Source organism: Triturus cristatus, chromosome 9 (genome assembly GCF_964204655.1).
Source record: "Triturus cristatus chromosome 9, aTriCri1.1, whole genome shotgun sequence".
NCBI classification, from domain to species: Eukaryota; Metazoa; Chordata; class Amphibia; order Caudata; family Salamandridae; genus Triturus; species Triturus cristatus.
Window position 1 is genome coordinate 933,913,713 of NC_140592.1, and position 19,226 is coordinate 933,932,938.

The window sequence follows — 19,226 nt, forward strand, 5'->3', positions numbered from 1 at the left end:
ATGTTTTTTCAGTGAATTTCAAATGTTTTTTTAAATGCCCACCAGCTTAACAAAGAAACTAGACATTGTTAAAATAGCCAGATTTGGAGCAGTTTTATGAAAATGTGTCAGAGACTCAACCCCATGCAGGTTAGATGGGAAACTGTTTCAAAATTAACATGAGAACAGTAAAGGAACTGCCTCCATGGAGGGACTTCACAAATTTAAAGATCAACAGGAATCAGCTGTTGTTGGATCTGAGACCCCTCATTTGGGGTGTATGGAGACAGTCTGTTTAACAAGTAACATGGGGTTCTCACCGTGAAGAGCTCTGAAGGCCAGCATCAGGGCTTTAAATTTGATGCACTATTCAACTGGGAGCCAGTGCAGATGTCTCAAATTTGGTGAGGTGTGATGGCGGCGCAGGACTCTCCTAATAAATCACATTGCTGTGTTCTGTATTAACTGAAAACTGCATATCAAATATGCAGGGATACCAAGGTAAAAACTATTCAAGTAGTCCAGGTGAGAGGTGGCTGAGGCATTGGCTACTGTTTTTCTCATTTCCTCCAGAACTAGATTACATTTTTTAAAGGTTTTTAGCTTCATGAAACGGAATGACAAGTTTTGCTTAATTTGAGTGGCAAAAGAGAGCGAGGAATCATAGATGATGACAAGATTTCTTTCCGAGGAGGTTGGATTAGGAGAAGCATTAAGTTCAGCATGCCTCCAAAATGAAGGTGGTGGGAGACCACTCTGATTAAAAACTAGGACTTACGTTTTATCAGCATTTAATTTTAGACAGTCTGTCTCCATCCATGCGGCAACTCCTCTGAGACACTTTTTTGTAGAACTCTGCCTCAGGGTTGTCTTGGAAAAAAGCAACTGGGTGTCATCAGCAAAAGACACCATCTTAACACCCCTGATTCGATGCGCTCTAGTTGTTCGGCATACTTTCTCCTCACTCTCCCATTTAAGGGAGCTCATGCCACAAATACGCGCAGCGCCAAAGGCAGCCCAATCTGTGGCCCTCCACGACCGGTCCACAGCCAGTGTCAGCCGTGCTAGTCACTTTGCCTTTGAACAATGCAGGAGAAATTCTTGAGAGGCACTCCTAGCCTTAAATTCCAACCCATGCTGCCCACTGCGAGGTGTGCAACTTAGTTTTAAATAAGTGTGATTCTGCTGACATATGGCGTATTCCTGACGAGGAGGGCATGCATTTACTGCCACCCAAAACAGTTCCTATCTCAGTGCATACCACAATGGGCTATACAGCCTGCCTTATCAACTGCGGTGCCCTTCCAAGCATTTGTCATAAATGTTTCTCCTTCTAGCCAACAACTCATGGGATTTTTTTCTTTTAACAGAAACATGGCTGAAGGACAGCTCTACCTCTGCCATTCCAACAGCCTACCGCATTCTGGTGATAAAACCGAGTCCGGAACAGGGCTGGAGACGGGGTGGCTATTATCTTCAAGGATTCCTTTGAAGCATCTATAGCACCTCTAAGCCATTGTGGAAGTATTGAGGGCCTAGTCTTTAGTTTTAAACTCCCCATTTCTTACTCTTTCTCTGGCCTGTTGGTGTATAGACCTCCCGACTGCCTTAGCAGTTGCTTTTCTGCTTTATTTGACACCATTGCTCATTATTCACTCCATTATGCCAATCTGATCACTATGGGTGATTTCAAATTCGCTGATGATGATCCCACTTCCTCCTTAACCACCCAAGTCATTCAAACTATGGTTGGTCTTAACCTAATCCAACATGTCCAGGCCCCTACCCATCGGGCGGGCCACATGCTCACCTTGATTTTCACTAATATTCCTAGTATGCAGGTCAAAGACCCAGAGTAGCTGATCTGGTCTCACCACTTCAGCCTTCCTTTTGCTTTTCAGGGTTCCTCTTTATTGATTAGGAACACCCCACCCAGGAATTGAAATGGAAGTGGCAGAATGTGCTGGAGGAATTGTTGGCTCAGTCCCTCAATTCCTCTCCTCTTTTCTGCATGGAGAAGTTGAAACAGACATTTTGCTGCTTGATAGCTGGATATCTAACTCATTAGACTAGTTTGCTCCCTTAAAAAAGTATGCAGGGAAAAGATTGTGGCTGTCCATGCCTTGGTTCTCAGGTAACCTAAGAACAGGGAAAATTCTGTGCAAAAAATTTGAAAGGATCTTGAGGAAATCATATGAGCTTAATGCTAAATCTCTTTATAAAGCACTGCTAAGAAGCTTTTGAAAAAATCATGCACTGCAATGAAAGGACATTTTGCACTTCAGATTAAGACAGCATGCAAGAATTCCCTCTTTTGAACTCTGCAAAAAGCCAGTTGATCTTCATTGATGAGAAGAGCCAAAACCTGTATTCCTCCTTCCAAGATTCTTTGAACAAGACTTCAGTCACTAGATCAACTGATACAACAAAGACAGAAACCATCTTCCTTTTGTGGCAATCCATCTTTTGAAGAGTTTGCCCTTATTTTGGAGCAATGCTCCTTGAACGAGTTAATAAAATGTAAGTCTGGCACTCCGAACGATGTCTGCCCCCTGCACATCTTCAGACTTATGGTTACATTTTTCAGACCCTTGCTCAACAAAATTTGGAATGCCTTGCCAACTTCTGGAGTTTTCCCTCTAGTGGAAAACAGGCATCTATTCTACTGTTCCCAAAAAAAGCCTAATGCCAACACAATGTGCTGAGCAACTACAGTCCAATATTTCTACTGCTAGCACTGGCTAAAATTTTGCAGAAATTGGTCAACCAAGAAATGTTTATTTTTGTGGAGGCCAATTCTATTCTCCACGACTCACAGTTTGGCTTCCGTTCAGGATTTTAGTACAGAGACGGCTCTTCTGGAGGTGACTGAGTTTTGTCAGGGAGAATTTAGACAAAAGCACACCAGTCATGGTGCTGCTTTTTGATTTGTCGGCAGCTTTTGAGACTGTGGGCCTGATTATGATTAGGCCTGGGCGGTGAACTCTGCTCCGTTCGTGGAACAAAGTTTTTTCCTCCCTCTCCCTCTCCAACAATAGACCACCTCCCAATGAGATTTCTCAATGCGGGCGGTCACGACCGTTCGTGTTGAGAAACCATCCGTTTGTGTTGAAGAAGGTGCTGCTCGAGTAGACGGCACAAAGAAGCAGTGCCCACTTGTGCTGGACATGATGCTCTTCGTGCTGCTAGCATGGGACAAACTCCTGGTGCTAAAAATCAGCACAGATGGCGCAACCTAGTGCACTCTGCTGGTTGCGTTGCAAAGCACGTTGGTGGTTTTTGGCCACTTCGCGGGACTCCGCAAACTGCGCCCGGACCTAATTATGATGTCGGATGGACCGCCACCGATATCCTGATCGCCACCAACAGGCGGTCCATCCAACATCGCAGGCTGCGATCTGAGCACTGCATAATGATGCACTCGGTCAGGGTGTAGTGGGTGGAGGGACCGGCCGATGCCGCTAACAAGCTCAAAGAGCCCATCAGAGCATTGGTCGGAGACTAATTCCTACAATGCAGGTGGTGACTGCAGAGAAACCACTGTAGGGATTACGATGTCTCTTTTCCCTCTGCCTTTACATGGTGGTCCGACTGCCATGTAAAGGCAGACAGAAAGGGGCTTTGGGGCCCCCAGCAGGGCCCCCGCCGTGCGTTCGACTCTGCTATGCACCAAAACATCCATGTACCGTGTGCCAGGCATCACATGGTGCCTAGCACACGGTGCATGGATGTTTGCTTGATTCCTTTTTTGCATTACGGTTTGTGCTGTGGTCCAGCCGCAATGAGAAAAAGGTATTTTCCGATTGCCTACACAGCAGTTGCATCACGACTAGATGGGTGGAACTGCCGACTACTTTTCGGCCTGTTCCATTTCTGTGGTTATTTTCATTTGGATGCTTATTGGACCGCCATCATAATCAGGGCCTGTGTCACACTTGATATAGTTGAACAGACGTAGAAACCTGGGGCTTCAGGGCAAAGCACTCCTGTGGGTCAAATTCTTTTTGGAGGGCAGATTCCAATGGGTGTATTTACAACCAATTTTTTCTTTACCTAAATCACTGGTGGTGTACCGCAGGGCTCTGCTCTGAGCCCACTATTGTTTAATCTATACATTGCCTCCTTGGTGGATCTCATCAAATCCAGGGGTGTTAACATAGTGTCTTAAGCCGACAATACCTAGTTGCTTTTCTCCTGCTGAAGCGGACGATGGAGTGGTCGATCCAGGTGAATTACATTTTGTGGCTGTACTTGACCCTGTTGCTGGAGGTGAAGATGGTCAGTGACTAGTTGGGTGAGTACGATGTTGTTCATGCTGTTGAGGAGGCTGGCAGTATTGGTGACATTGAGGTTGTTGTGGTCAAAGTTTAGATAGCAGAGGAAAATGAAGTCTTTGGAGTCTATGCCAAGTGGGGAACATATGAGTTGGATCTAACAAGAGTTTGGGACTCACATCCTCCCCCACTAATAACCAATTTCCTTACAATAACCTCAATTTACTTCTAATAGAAAAGGAGGAGATAAGCTAACGGAAAATAAACTACATTGGATTTGATGAAATGGAAACCATAGTTGGAGTAATCATTCACTGAATCCACTTTTTAAAAATGTAATTAAATATGGTTAAACTGTAACGTTTACATGTGTACTGCCTGTATAATATTAAGTAATTTAATATTTGAGTAGACATCCCCCTCCCTAGACCTCTGCAACAACCTCAGCGCCTAGTTCCACCTCAAGATCAAGGAGATTTACGACAGCTTTCACAGCATCGTTACACAAGACCCACCCACACCACCCGCAACCACAGCACCCTACGACCTCAACCATACTTGCTCTGCTGGACTCCCTAACCATAGACAACACCCTCAAGATCATAAAGAGCATCCAATCCGGAGCACCCTCAGACCCATGCCCACATCACATTTTCATCAGAGCAGCCACCACTATCACCCCAAACTCTGCTGCATCATGAAGTGCTCCATTTACTTCACCACCTCCCCGAAAGACTGGAAACATGCAGAGATCAATACCTTGCTGAAAAAACCCTCTGCCGACCCGACAGACCTCAAGAACTTCAGACCCATCTCTCTTCCACCCTTCCCAGTCAAGGTCATTGAGAAGGCCATCAGTGCCCAACTTTCCGAGTTCAAAGAAGCCAACCATCTCCTGGACATCTTCCAATCTGTCTTCCGAACCAACCACAGCCTATGCCCAAGACTCCAGGATGCCGGCATCCGCGACAAAGCCCTTGAACTGATCAGCTCCTTCCTAACCGACCAAATACAGAGAGTCAGTCTACCTCAGTTTCTCTCGGAACCCACAGAGATCAGCTGCGGAGTGCTTCAGGGCTCCTCCCTGAGCCCCACTGTTTTCAACATCTCCATAGCCCGCTTGCAGCCATTGTAAGGAACCATGGACTCAACATTGTCTCCTACGCCAATGACACCCAGCTGATTTTCTCCCTCACCAACGAACCCTCAGTCGCCAAGAATAACTTTCACAATGGGATAAAGGCTGCATCCACCTGGATGAAGAACAGCTGCCTCAAGCTCTATTCAGAGAAGACCAAAGATCCCATCATGGGCTCCACCCCCTCTGCCTGGGATGACTCCTGGTGACCCGCAGTGCTTGGAACCCCCAACACCCACAGACCACACATGGTACCTCCGCATCATCCTGGACTCCTGGCTCACTATGTGACGCCAGATCAGCGTTGTCTCATCAACCTGCTTCCACACACTGCATCTGCTCCAAAAGATTTTCAAGTGGATCCCCACAGAGTCCAGAAAGATGGTCACCCGCGACCTCATCAGTAGCAGAATTGACTATGGCAATGCACTCTACGCCAGCATCACCCAGAAGCTCCTCAATAAACTGTAGCACACTCAGAATGCCTCAGCTAGACACATCCTCAACATCCCCCGCCACAGCCACTTCACCAGCCACCTAAGAGAATTCCACTGGCTCCCAGTCAACAAAAGAATCACCTTCAAGCTCCTCACACACGCCTTCAAAGCCCTATACGAAGCAGGACCTGTGTACCTCAACCACCGCCTCTCTTTCTACACACCCACAAGAGACCTCCACTCCGCCCAACTGGTCCTGGCAACTGTCCCACGTGTCTGCAAGACCACAGCTGGAAGAAGGTCCTACTCCTATCTCGCAGCAAAGACCTGAAAAACACTACCTCTCCACCTCAGGCAATCACTGCCTCACTTCAGGAAGGACCTCAAGATCTGGCTCTTCGACTGAACAACAGCACCCTGTCGAGCCAGTAGCTGCCCCGCCCCCCCAGCACCTTGAGACCTTTCCTGGTGATTAGTTGCGCTTTGCAAGACATATGATTGATTGATTGAGTTATTTTTAAGCTGTGCAACTCCTAAATGTGTTTACATACCTTAGATGTTGAATTCACATGCAATGGCTAAGTAAAGGTATGTGTCAGTAACTTAGTCAAAGTAATTATAGGTGTTTATTAAATAAAGTCAAGGTGATGGTAGGTCAAAGTAATGGAATCAATGTAATTGTGATGCATTAAGTCAGCCGTTAAGCAATTCTTTTTCATTCGAATATTAACCATATAAACATCTTGTCCCATCTTAAACTCTGACTCATATGTTCAGGCATTTCTTACTGCAAGTGTTGTTGTCTGAGCTCTCCCATCAGTTGTCAGGAGAGGTAATTTCTCTACTAAGCTGGCTAATACATACACACATCAGAGTTTTCTAAAGAGACAGTGGTTAATGCGCTCTGAGATTTTACCACAAATTCCAAATGCAAAAATGGCAATTCTACTGATTTCCTTAAATTATTTCTGAACTAGGGCACTCCTCCCAAACGTTTCCAGTCACTTCCTAGCAAACACTGCATATGCTCTAGAGAACACTCAGCTTATTAATTATAAACTGACTTACCATCGTTAATCTTGTTGTTGGACAAAAATTGTTGGTGATCACAATTTGTAAACCAGTTTCAGGTAATTGGATTTTTGAAGGGCTGGAAGAAATTATCGCATCCACTACTGCCACAGAATCCTTACCATTATATATTGGTTTTGGCTCACCTGCTGGTAACAAACAAGTTGATTACTTATTGAAGTGTCAAACCTTTGGCTGGGCAAGTTTCAGGCATACATCTGTTGATATTGATCAAATTGATGCCAATGCTTATAATGATACACTCGCATATACGAATGAAATTGCATCTCTATTATCAAATTTGCCAGTCATGAACTCTCCAGCAACCCAGACTCAGAGATCTATGTTCCTTGAACTAATTCACACAAATATAAGCACACATATCTAATATAATTAAATGTGATCTTTATATTTACATTTAATAAAAAAGAAATGCTGGAAGTGACATATTAGGAATTATAAATAAAGATACATTTTCCAATTTAATTGTATCTGTCAGTAATCATTTAGGGCCAGATGTACAACGCTATTTTGCATGCGCAAACTGGTTTGCGACCCGTTTGCGCATGCAAAATCTAATGGGGCCATGTACAATCCCTATTTAGCGAGTCACAATTTATTTGCGACTCGCTAAATAGGAACTGCAAGTCGCTATTAGGACGGGGCGTTCCAAGGGCGTCCCTTCCTAATAGCGAGGCAGAGGCCTATGTAAGAATGTTTTGCGACCGCGATTGTGGTTGAAAATCACTCGCAATTTACCGCCCTCTTTAAGAGGGTGGTAAAGCACTCGCAAATGGGATGGGGTAGGCAGTAGTCCCAGGGACCACTACCTGCCCTAAAAAAATGAAACAAAAACGTTTACTTTTTCTTTTTTTAAATGCATCTCGTTTTCCTTCAAGGAAAATGGACTGCATTCAAAAAAAAAAAACAGCTTCATTTAAAAGCAGTCCCAGACATGGAGGTCTGCTAAGCCCAGCAGGCCACCACACCTGGGAAGGCCAGCCATTCCTAATGAGGCACTCGCAAATTGCACTGGCACTGGATGCAGGACCTGGTGCTGTGCCGGCTTCTCTGCACGAAGGCTTCTGCGCATAACCTTCAGTCATACTTTCTGGGTAGTGGCCCCGGCCTTTGGTCAAGCCTTGTAACAGCCCCCAAGAACGGCTTCCATGCACAGAAGGATCTTGGTGCAGGGCCTGGCTGCACAGTGGTTACTGAATTTAAAAAAAAGAATTTTTGAATTTGATAATAAATGTTTTTCTCAGATTGCAAACTGTTCATTTAATGTGAGGGCCAGTAGCTACTTCTAAGAGACTCAATCTCCTCCCCACAATCCTTCTCACATTTAGTGAATGCTCCCCTTGCACCCTTATGCCCCAGCATTCCTTTTCAGGGCAGAGGGTTTGGAGATTGGTATCCTTTAATGACCTACGGAGACGAAATGTTCAATTGCTGCCAGCCACTGAGAGTTTTTTGGTACACTCAACCTCCCAGCAAGATATACAGAATAATTAATGTTTTGTTGCCTTCCTGAGACTTTTTAGCAATTCTCATTTCACTAGAACTACTAAGCTGATTTTCACAAAACAGTACAAATCGGGCTTCTAAGTAGAGATTTTCTTTCATGCCATGTGTTCTGTAATTCCTTTCAATGTTTTTTTTTCTTTACCAGAGCCTAAAAGTTCATTTTAGAGCCGAATGGATAACACTTTAATTTGACCTACTATGAACTTTTTACCCACCAGTAGTCATTGCTAAATATGGTTACAGATGGTGCTGTAAAAAATCTAAAGGAAGCGAAATTGCTCACGGATGTGATGTTTACTTCATACCTTTAACAAAACCTGGATATTTCAGGAAGTACTTGCTGCATAAATGAAAAATCACTGAAAGTATCGTACCTCGTATAACAGGCACACAGGTGCCTCTGGGCCCTACGCTTAGTGGCTATTTACCAGATAAAGTTTAGTAGGCTACGCTTAGTGGCTATTTACTAGATAAAGTTTAGTAGGCGTGCAGGTACTCTTGGCTAAAAGGCGCGGCTCGCAATCCAGCTCCAATAATATGGTGGTGCGGAGGCAAATCTCTGCTTTCTAGACATGTGATGCGCAGAGATATTAAAGCATTGCGTCTTGACATTTAAATCCCATTATTCTTATCATAACCAGGGAGGGATTATGCGTGTCTCCAATAATGCGTGTGGGGCTGCTGTTTAACAGAGACATTAAAGCATTGAACCTCTGATTCTGCATTCAACAGAAAACAATGCATGAACAGCATCCTTTAGTAGGCTGCATTACAGGTGTAGTACCTTATGTGGCTAATAGAGGTCCCTTTAGAACTCCAGAGGGACACCTAGTAACAGCCTGGGGTACTGCACAAAAAAATGACTAAGAAACATTATTATTTGCAACGCCAATAGCTCTAACTCTCAGTAATGCGAGACCGATTGCATTGCAAACACTTGTTTTTTTTAGATCTTTTCTGTGAAAACACTGTGGCTTGACAGAAAATGATGCCCACGAGCTGTGGAAGGCTGTACAAGAGCCCCTGAGCAACCCATATTGCACATATATTTATAGGCCTGGGGCTGATTGGGGCCCCCTTGAAGGGTGGTGAGGCCCCTGCCAGCAGGAGCTGAGGGACCTGTGCTATGCCCCTGCTTGTACCCCATTTTGAAATACAGATCCTTGGAGGAGACGAACATGTTGCGTAGTTTGCATGCAGATTAACGCAGCAGGGGCTTTAAGGAGATGAGCTAATTCTAACATAGGTACGGCAATTAAATTACTGACAGGCGAGTTAAGAAGTAGTTAAATTGCGAGGGGCTCATGTATTGTAATTCATAACAAATTGGTGGATCAAAATTCAATAACATGCTTTGCCTGCACGTTTGTTTTCGGTCCTGACAAATGAAATATTACAACAGCAGGCTATGGCTATGCATTGATATATACGTTTTGCTACGTTATAAGAGTGACTAAATGGCATTTCCTGGTCTCTCTCCTGCCCAGGATTGCGGTTAAGGTGCCAATGAGACAATAACATACACATCATCCACACCCCACCTGCCATAGAATGGGCATTCCAGACAGGAAGTCTGTCAACTACAACTAGAGTTGCAGTGACGGTGGTACAAGCAGCTTTTGCCGGCAGGGGGCAATGTTTTAGAATACTTGTACTTTGCTTCGATTAATAATTTACTCTATAAATTCAGGATTCTTTCAAATGTTCTCCGCGATTGACAAGTACACTGCAAGTCATTTTAAATTACTGTTTGTGAACATACCCTAACAAAGCAAAGCGTTTTAATCTATTTTACACATATTTAATTGATATGTGTGTGTGTCTGTATATATATATATATATATTCACTGAAAAAACCATAGGTTTCACACACGTTATAGTTAGGAATTAGCATTTAAAAAGCCTTGCAAATTCACTTAAAAAACCATAGGTTTCACACATGTTATAGTTAGGTGGATATTTCACTCGTAAAAAACCAATGAAATTCCCCCGTTATAGTTAGTTCAGATAACTATAACTCGCGTGCCCGCAATCCACTGCTCATGACGTCACATATTACATCACTCATGATATGGTCAGTGGCATCACTCATGACATCACTGATGACATCATCCTTGTGATAGAGTGGCGGTCGCGCGAGTTATAGTTATCTGAACTAACTATAACGGGGGAATTTCATTGGTTTTTTACGAGTGAAATATCCACCTAACTATAACATGTGTGAAACCTATGGTTTTTTAAGTGAATTTGCAAGGTTTTTTAAATGCTAATTCCTAACTATAACGTGTGTGAAACCTATGGTTTTTTCAGTGAATTTGTACGTTTTTTTAAATGCTAATTTATTTATGTATTATTATTTTTTTAATATATTTATTTTACAATAAACTACGTATTAAAATTTTTTTTTTTTTTTTCACCGCGCACCCCCGCGATTTAAAAAAAAAAAGTATTTTTTTGGGGGGGTTTTCACCGTGCGCGCACGGTGCACGCACCCCCGCGATTTTAAAAAAATAAATACAATTCTGCCTTCGGGGTCCTTCAGGGACCCCCTGACAAAGGCTAGGGGGTCAGGAACTCTCTACCCTGCCCCCTTTTCACGTTCGCCACCTTCCTTTTTCACTCTCGCACTGAAAAAAACAAAATGGCGGCCGACACTTCCTGATTTCGACCGATTCGAACGTTGACTAACATGTAACCACCAATCAGAATTACGCTCGCGCACGTTAGGGTGCTCGCACGGTGCGCGCACGGTGCGCGCACCCTGCGCACGTATAGATATTGATATGCTTTTAAATGCTATTTTCTCAGGAAATACTGAACAGATTTACACCAGTAATTCTGTTCAGCCGTTCGGGCTGTAGCTGTGTCTAAAGGTCCTATGGATAAATGCATGGGGAAAATGCGTTTTGGGACCCCCCTTTTTTCTCGGCCCCCGCTTGACAAATCACCCCGAGACTTTCAGGGTAGGAGCTGAACGGAGCGCCCCATTAGTTTTGAAAATTTCGCGAGAATTCGTCAACCGGCGCCAAAGTTATTCAAAATAGAATTTTGAGATTTCCTATGGAAACACGGTCCTAACTATAACTATCTACTGGCGACTGCCAGTAGATAATATATATATATATATATATATATGTATATATATATATATATATATATATATACACACACACACGCACACACACACACACAATATATATATATATATGCAACCAGCAGCTTCTCTGACAATACAGAAGTGGACCTACCGGCGGGATAGACAAGCAGGCGGCATAGGAGGGTGAGTTTCCTGGACCTTTATTTGTTTTTAAATGTATAGAATTCTCCCATATGATGCAAAACAAAGTGACCTTTCTATATAAGGTACTTATTCACTACACGGGTCGCCTAACCTTTTCTTCGACATCACTTTGAAATCACTTTAGACACTTTTGGGCACTATTTATCACGGATTGATCTCACAGGCAATGAGAATAGAGAGCAACAAGATAAGACTGATTGGCCTGTCTACAGAAGACCTTAGTTGTGGGTCAGAGGATAACTGCTTAATCCTTTGGAATAATACTTGAAGCATGTTAAATTAATGAGAGACTATACACATTTCAACTGTGCACCAGGCTGAGTACTGCTCATTTATGTTGTGTCACATGACAGAGCACAAATATGTGAGTGATAATTTATAACTGCTCTGCACTTATTGCTTTCAGGTGGTGGTGTTCGGGCTATTTTGCACTGTACATGACTAGAGCGAGTACGTAGGGGATTAAGCACATTGCCATTTATTTACTTCCTTCTGTCTTGTTTTAAATGCAGCGCTTCTGAAGATGTTTGCACTTTGCATTACATTATATAAACGGCAGCGTAGGCTCGAGCATCTTACTACACTGGAAATGGCACAACAGAGCTTGGGTTTTTTGTGTAATGAACATGTGAGCAAACAAACATGAAAGGCTAAATTGTTTTCTTTCATTGTAATATGAGGATTACTTAGTGCGATCACGCAAAGATAGGTATATTAATATCCTCTGTTTCGTGTAATGCAGCACTCCTGTTGATGTTCAGGCTGATTTGCACTTTACAAACGGCTGCGCGGATACAAGCATTTTACTACACTGTAAATGTTATAATACAGTTAGGTTCGTTTTCTTTCTGCTTGCACAATAATTATCGCCCAAAATAACACATGTAACTCAATAGCAGAAAGGCCACTTTATTGGACGAGGTAACTCATATTTACTTCAGGCAACTTACTTTCCTAGAACAATTTCACAATTTGGGCCAAAACCATTTTATTATCACTATGCCTAACAAACTGTATATTTACCAAGCAAAACCAATGTTTACTTTTGCATTTCCATATTTTATTTTCAATCCTTTTTCTTCCTTTTTCTTTAACGACTTACCAATAACAAGGGTTGGGTAAAATCCGCTCCAAATTTACCCTCCCCATCTTGCCTACACAACTATACGTGCCTGAGCGAGTACCTGTCCAACTGTGGCGATACACACCTCCCCAAATCCAACCCGCATGGTCCCCTCATGTATCTATATATATATATATATATTTATTTTTTGGGGGGTGGGAGGGTGGGAGAAAACAGACTTCCCCCACCTAACTGCCTCTAAAAGCGCTGCGCCACTCCACGCTCGCGCCCCCTGACCTCCCTATATAACCTACGCCTCTCGCTGCACGCTATGCCTACGCCGCCTACCTCGCGCTGTGCCCGTACCATTTGGGCGAATGACCCCGGGGGGAGACCGCTCCGCTCTGCTCCCCCCCCGAGGCCCCCACGGGGACATATGAATATGTAATATTTAAGCATTTTGCCGTACAACATAATGTGGTGATTACTTACACCAAGTAATAAGTGCAGTTTGGAACTACAACATGGCCGCCAAAAATTAACAACAATGTCCTATCTCTATGTTTTTGCCGATAATTAGATGTCCGATGTAAAAATGTGCACGTTTGTTTTGTGCACTGTATTCACGTGATCAAGGCTGCGGATGCAGTTGAAACGCGTTGTGGTAAAATAAAACCCGGTTGCAGATTTACTTGGAAGTGTGTACTTGAAGCCTGAGAGCGCACATGATTTTGTTTTGTATTTTTTGAGATTTTGGAATATATATATATATATATATATATATATATATATATATGTATATATATATATATATATATATATATATATATATTCACTGAAAAAACCATAGGTTTCACACATGTTATAGTTAGCTGGACATTTTACTGATAAAAAACCTATGAAATTCCCCCGTTATAGTTAGTGCAGGCAACTATAACTCACGCGACCGCAATCCTCTGCTGATGCTAATACTGTATTTAGACACTTATTTGCCCATGTCTTCTTCCAATAAATTTTAGCTATACATATATTACAAATATTTTTTTTTCATAAAGACACATATGTCATCAGCAGAGGATTGCGGTCGCGTGAGTTATAGTTGCCTGCACTAACTATAACGGGGGAATTTCATAGGTTTTTTATCAGTAAAATGTCCAGCTAACTATAACATGTGTGAAACCTATGGTTTTTTCAGTGAATTTGCAAGGTTTTTTAAATGCTAATTCCTAACTATAACGTGTGTGAAACCTATGGTTTTTTCAGTGAATTTGTACGTTTTTTTAAATGCTAAGTTACTTTACGCCATTCGTGGCGTGCGCACCCACTTAACGCAGTTCGTTCCGTGCGTGCACGGTGCGCTTCGTGCACCGTGCGCGCACAGTGAGCATGCGGTGCGCTTCGCGCACCGCGCGCCCACTTTACGCAGTTAGTGCCTTGCACGCACGGTGGGCACGCGGTGCGCTACGCGCACCGCGTGCCCACGTTACGCTGGATGGGCCATGTACGCACGATGCGCTTCGCGCACCGTGCGCACATGGAGGGCATATTATGCGCTTCGTTGTGCAAGGTAAACTTTTACATTTTCAGTGCATAGATATGCCATGCACCAATGGTGCCCTTCGGCCACCATTTGCACACGGGGTGGGGAGAGTATGGTTAATTTTTTTTTTTTTAAACATTTCCATTTTCATTAGTATAATATGCCATGCACGAATGTTGCCCTTAGGGCACCATTTGAAAACGGGGTGGGGAGAGTATTGTTAATTTTTTTTTTTTTTATATTTTTTACCGTACGCGTACGGTAAGCGTAATCGGTGATTTTTTGAAAAAAATAAAAATTGACTTTTTGGCCTTGGGGGTTATTTGGGGACACCTTCATCAAGGCTAGGTGGTTAGGAGCAGTCTAAACAGCCCCTTTACATGTTTTTTGCCTTTGTTTTTCCTCCCCCCCTCAGAGTGCGAGAGAGAAAATGGCGGCCGCCGCTTCCTGGTTTCGACCGATTCGAATGTTTACTAAGATCTAACAGCCAATCAGAATCGCGCTCGCCCACGTCACCATACGCGTACGGTAAGCTTACCATAAGCGCACGGTAAGCGCACCGTGAGCTGCCACAGATATATATATTGATTTAAATGCTATTTTCTCAGGAACTACTGAACAGATTTACACCAGACCTACAAAAGGCACTTCCTTGACCTGAGGACTACCTCTCTGCCAAATTTCAAGTAACTCTGTTCAGCCGTTCGGGCTGTAGCTGTGTCTAAAGGTCCTATGGAAAAATGCATGGGAAAAACGCGTTTTGGGACCCCCCTTTTTTCTCAGCCCCCGCTTGACGAATCCCCCCGAGACTTTCAGGGTAGGAGCAGAGCGTAGCGCCCCACCTATTTTGAAAATTTCGCGAGGATTCGTCGACCGGCGCCAAAGTTATTCCAAATAGAATGTTGCGGATTTCCTATGGAAACAGGGTCCTAACTATAACTACCTACTGGCGACCGCCAGTAGGTAATATATATATACACATATATATGTATATCCTGTGATGAAACACGCTGTTTCTGAGTAACTCATGACAGTTACTCGCAGTGCATTGATATATATTTCATATACACGTACATTGACGGCAACACAACTTTATTTAGGGGTGACAGCGAACATTGCCGCAAACAGCCGATTGTATTTCTATTTCTATGTCGATTTGTATTTGTGCCAAGTAGTCCTACGTCACTGTTTAGTACTTAACGAAAGTACACTAGTTAATCATCTCTCATATATTTAAAACGAGATATAATTTGATTGAACATGTAACGTTTCTGCAATTTAATGTGTATTTAACATTAATTTTGACTCATACTAAGAACTTGTGAGAAACAGTATTATTTACCCACGATGTCCTCTTTCTGTGTTCATTGCTTTAAATGCGGGCACTTTCAGTGTTGTCCCTAACACGTGACCAAGCCAGACGGCGAAACGCGTTGTGTTTGAATAAACAGCAGTTTCTTCAAAAATTATTATTGGTTCTTTTTGATTCCTGAGAGCGTACGTACTGCAACAGAGTAATTACAATTATTGAACAGCCGGTTCTTCTCCGCCGGCGTGTACGCCACTCCCCTTGGGTCCACTCGAGTACGGAAGGAGGTATCTGGTTACATGACATATATATATATGTGTATATATATATATATATATATATATATATATATATATATATATATATATATATATATATATATATATTCACTGAAAAAACCATAGGTTTCACACGTTATAGTTAGCTGTACATTTCACTCGTAAAAAACCAATGAAATTCCCCCGTTATAGTTAGTGCAGGCAACTATAACTCACGCGACCGCAATCTTCTGCTGATGCTAATACTGTATTTAGACACTTATTTGCCCATGTCTTCTTCCATTAAATTTTAGCTATACATATGTTACAAATATTTTTTTTTCATAAAGACACATATGTCATCAGCAGAAGATTGCGGTCGCGTGAGTTATAGTTGCCTGCACTAACTATAACGGGGGAATTTCATTGGTTTTTTACGAGTGAAATGTACAGCTAACTATAACATGTGTGAAACCTATGGTTTTTTCAGTGAATTTGCAAGGTTTTTTAAATGCTAATTCCTAACTATAACGTGTGTGAAACCTATGGTTTTTTCAGTGAATTTGTACGGTTTTTTAAATGCTAAGTTACTTTACGCCATTCGTGGCATGCGCGCCCAGTTAACGTAGTTCGTTCCGTGCGCGCACGGTGCGCTTTGCGCACCGTGCGCGCACAGTGAGCACGCGGTGCGCTTCGCGCACCGCGCGCCCACTTTACGCAGTTAGTGCTGTGCACGCACGGTGGTCACGCGGTGCGCTGCGCGCACCGCGTGCCCACGTTATGCGGGATGGGCCATGTACGCACGATGCGCTTCGCGCACCGTGCGCACATTTGTTAATTTCATAGCTCTCATATGCCATGCACAAATGGTGCCCTTCGGGCACCATTTGCACAAGGGGTGGGGAGAATGTGGATAATTTTTTTTTTTTTTAATTTTTACCGTACGCGTAAGGTAAGCGTAATCGGCGATTTTCCGAAAAAAAAAAATTTTTTTTTTTTTGGGCTTGGGGGTTGTTTGGGGACCCCTATATCAATGCTGGGTGGTTAGGATCTCAAGAAACTGCCTCTTTAGACATTTTTGGGCTCCGTTTTTGCTGCCCAACTCAGAGAGCGAGAGAGAAAATGGCGGCCGCCGCTTCCTGGTTTCGACCGATTCGAATGTTTACTAAGATCTAAGAGCCAATCAAAATCGAGCTCGCGCACGCCACCGTACGCGTACGGTAAGCTTACGGTAAGCGCACCATAAGCGCACCGTAAGCTGCCACAGATATATATATTGATTTAAAGGCTATTTTCTCAGAATCTACTGAACAGATTTACACCAAACCTACAAAAGGCACTTCCTTGACCTGAGGACTACCTCTCTGCCAAATTTCAAGTAATTCTGTTCAGCCGTTCGGGCTGTAGCTGTGTCTAAAGGTCCTATGGAAAAATGCATGGGAAAAACGCGTTTTGGGACCCCCCTTTTATCTCAGCCCCCGCTTGACGAATCCCCCCGAGACATTCAGGGTAGGAGCAGAGCGTAGCGCCCCACCTATTTTGAAAAATTCGCGAGGATTCGTCGACCGGCGCCAAAGTTATTCAAAATAGAATGTTGCGGATTTCCTATGGAAACGTGGTCCTAACTATAACTACCTACTGGCGACCGCCAGTAGGTAATATATATATATACATATATATATATATATATGCTTCAAAACGGCCCACTTTCCGGCTCCTGGGCGCTCTAGGGCGGTGCGTCAGAGGTACGACAGAGCCAAATCGTTATTTATTCATCCTTTTCCCACAAGGGGCTTCCTCGCGCACTCACGAGTCAGGAGGCGGTTGTGCAGTGATCCAATTTCGCTTTTATTTTAATTCATTACAGCATGCCAGATTTTTTGTTGCAAAAGTATAAAATAATAAGAAATAAAGAAATAAATAGAAATTATTCTTTCTGTAGTCATACTTGGTCAATGGGACTATAAAGTTTTTTCTGCCGATTTGTGTTTGTATATTACCTCACCTTTTTAGTATATGTTTCCTATATATCAATTCACAAATACTTGCTTTAAAACCCTGATATAGGAAACTAAATTAGGGGTACCCTTGTTATATTGCAGTATGTTTCTCCATGGCCGGTCCATGTGGGGTAGCTTTTCGGTTAGTGTGTATATATGTGTACATATAGATGTATGTTAGACTACCATCTCCAATACACTTAGGAGTTACAAATCCATTGTGTAACTGTCGGTTGATATTTATTTATTTTATAGAGTCACACATCTGTTCCCCATCTGAACAGTTACCAGTATTTGGGATTACGGATGAAGATCTTGCTTCACTATTGGGTGATTTTGCTTTAGGTGGCCAAGCGGCCCATACTACCAGTATCGTAGGCAATGAAGAACTCAATAAATTAACATCTCTAAAGAAAAAAGCTAAACGGATCGAAATGCATGGACATTTCATGTTGGAGTATTTAAAAGCAGGAATTATTCCACAAGGACTGAGAGTCAGGAATATTCCAGGTCTTTTTGTTAAAATTCGAAAATTCCTTGAACGCTGGTCGCATATAGCCAACAGATGCTCCCGGGATTTAATGATCCTAATTGTAGAGACATCGAAAGAGATGGTTCAAGCATTAATGGAGGAAATCCAAGAACTGGAAAATAAAATTAAAAGCAATCAGGCGATCGAAAAGCTAAAAAGAAACTAGAAGAGGTAGAAACTGAAATGTCATCTTACCATGACTACCTAATGAAACGAAAAACAGAAAAACTTAAAAAAGAGGTAAGGTATACAAGCCAGGAGAAAATGTATTCATACCTGGCGGACAATTTCTATCAACAACAACCGATAGAGGAAGATCAATTTCAACCTACAACTGATAGATTCGCCAAAAAAGTAGTTACGTTTTCAGACACGTCGGACTCGGAAGGTGAAAGCTATAATCAATATCAAGCTAATACTCCAGGGCGTCAAACCCCAGGTAATAGTAGAGGTGAACGCTCGGGTTATTTAGCCAGGCGAGGGACGCAGAGAACCAGATGGCGCCCCAGATATCCACGACGTCAACGGGGCAGTTACCAACAAACATACAATTACCCGCAGGGACAGAATTTCTATCAAGACGACCCTCAGGTCTTAGTAACGAGGCATGCCCAATACTGGCGCGAGTAAACCAAATACCTATCTTTAATCTCAGTACGCATGAAATAGATTGTCAGACAGAGTCCATGTTAACTAAAGGTCTATCTTTTATTCCCCATACGAAAGCTAATAGGTGTGAGCTTTTTCAGGATTTAATTTCCTTTTTTCGAAAGATCAGATTACGTGCCTTTTTTGAAG

At 42.9% G+C, this 19,226-nt stretch overlaps 1 protein-coding gene across 4 annotated transcripts in view; it reads right to left on the bottom strand.

Annotated features, from left to right (window-relative positions):
* LOC146799096 (sodium/potassium/calcium exchanger 4-like) overlaps positions 1 to 19,226 on the bottom strand; it is a 937,744-nt gene that overhangs the window by 138,471 nt on the left and 780,047 nt on the right. For 3 of the 4 annotated variants that reach the window (XM_085628040.1, XM_085628039.1, XM_085628041.1), the window contains one exon: positions 6,897 to 7,048. In XM_085628040.1, the coding sequence (XP_085484166.1) occupies positions 6,897 to 7,048 (152 nt within the window). The remainder of the gene's footprint in view (positions 1 to 6,896; positions 7,049 to 19,226) is intronic. The other variant, XM_085628038.1, reaches the window with a different exon arrangement.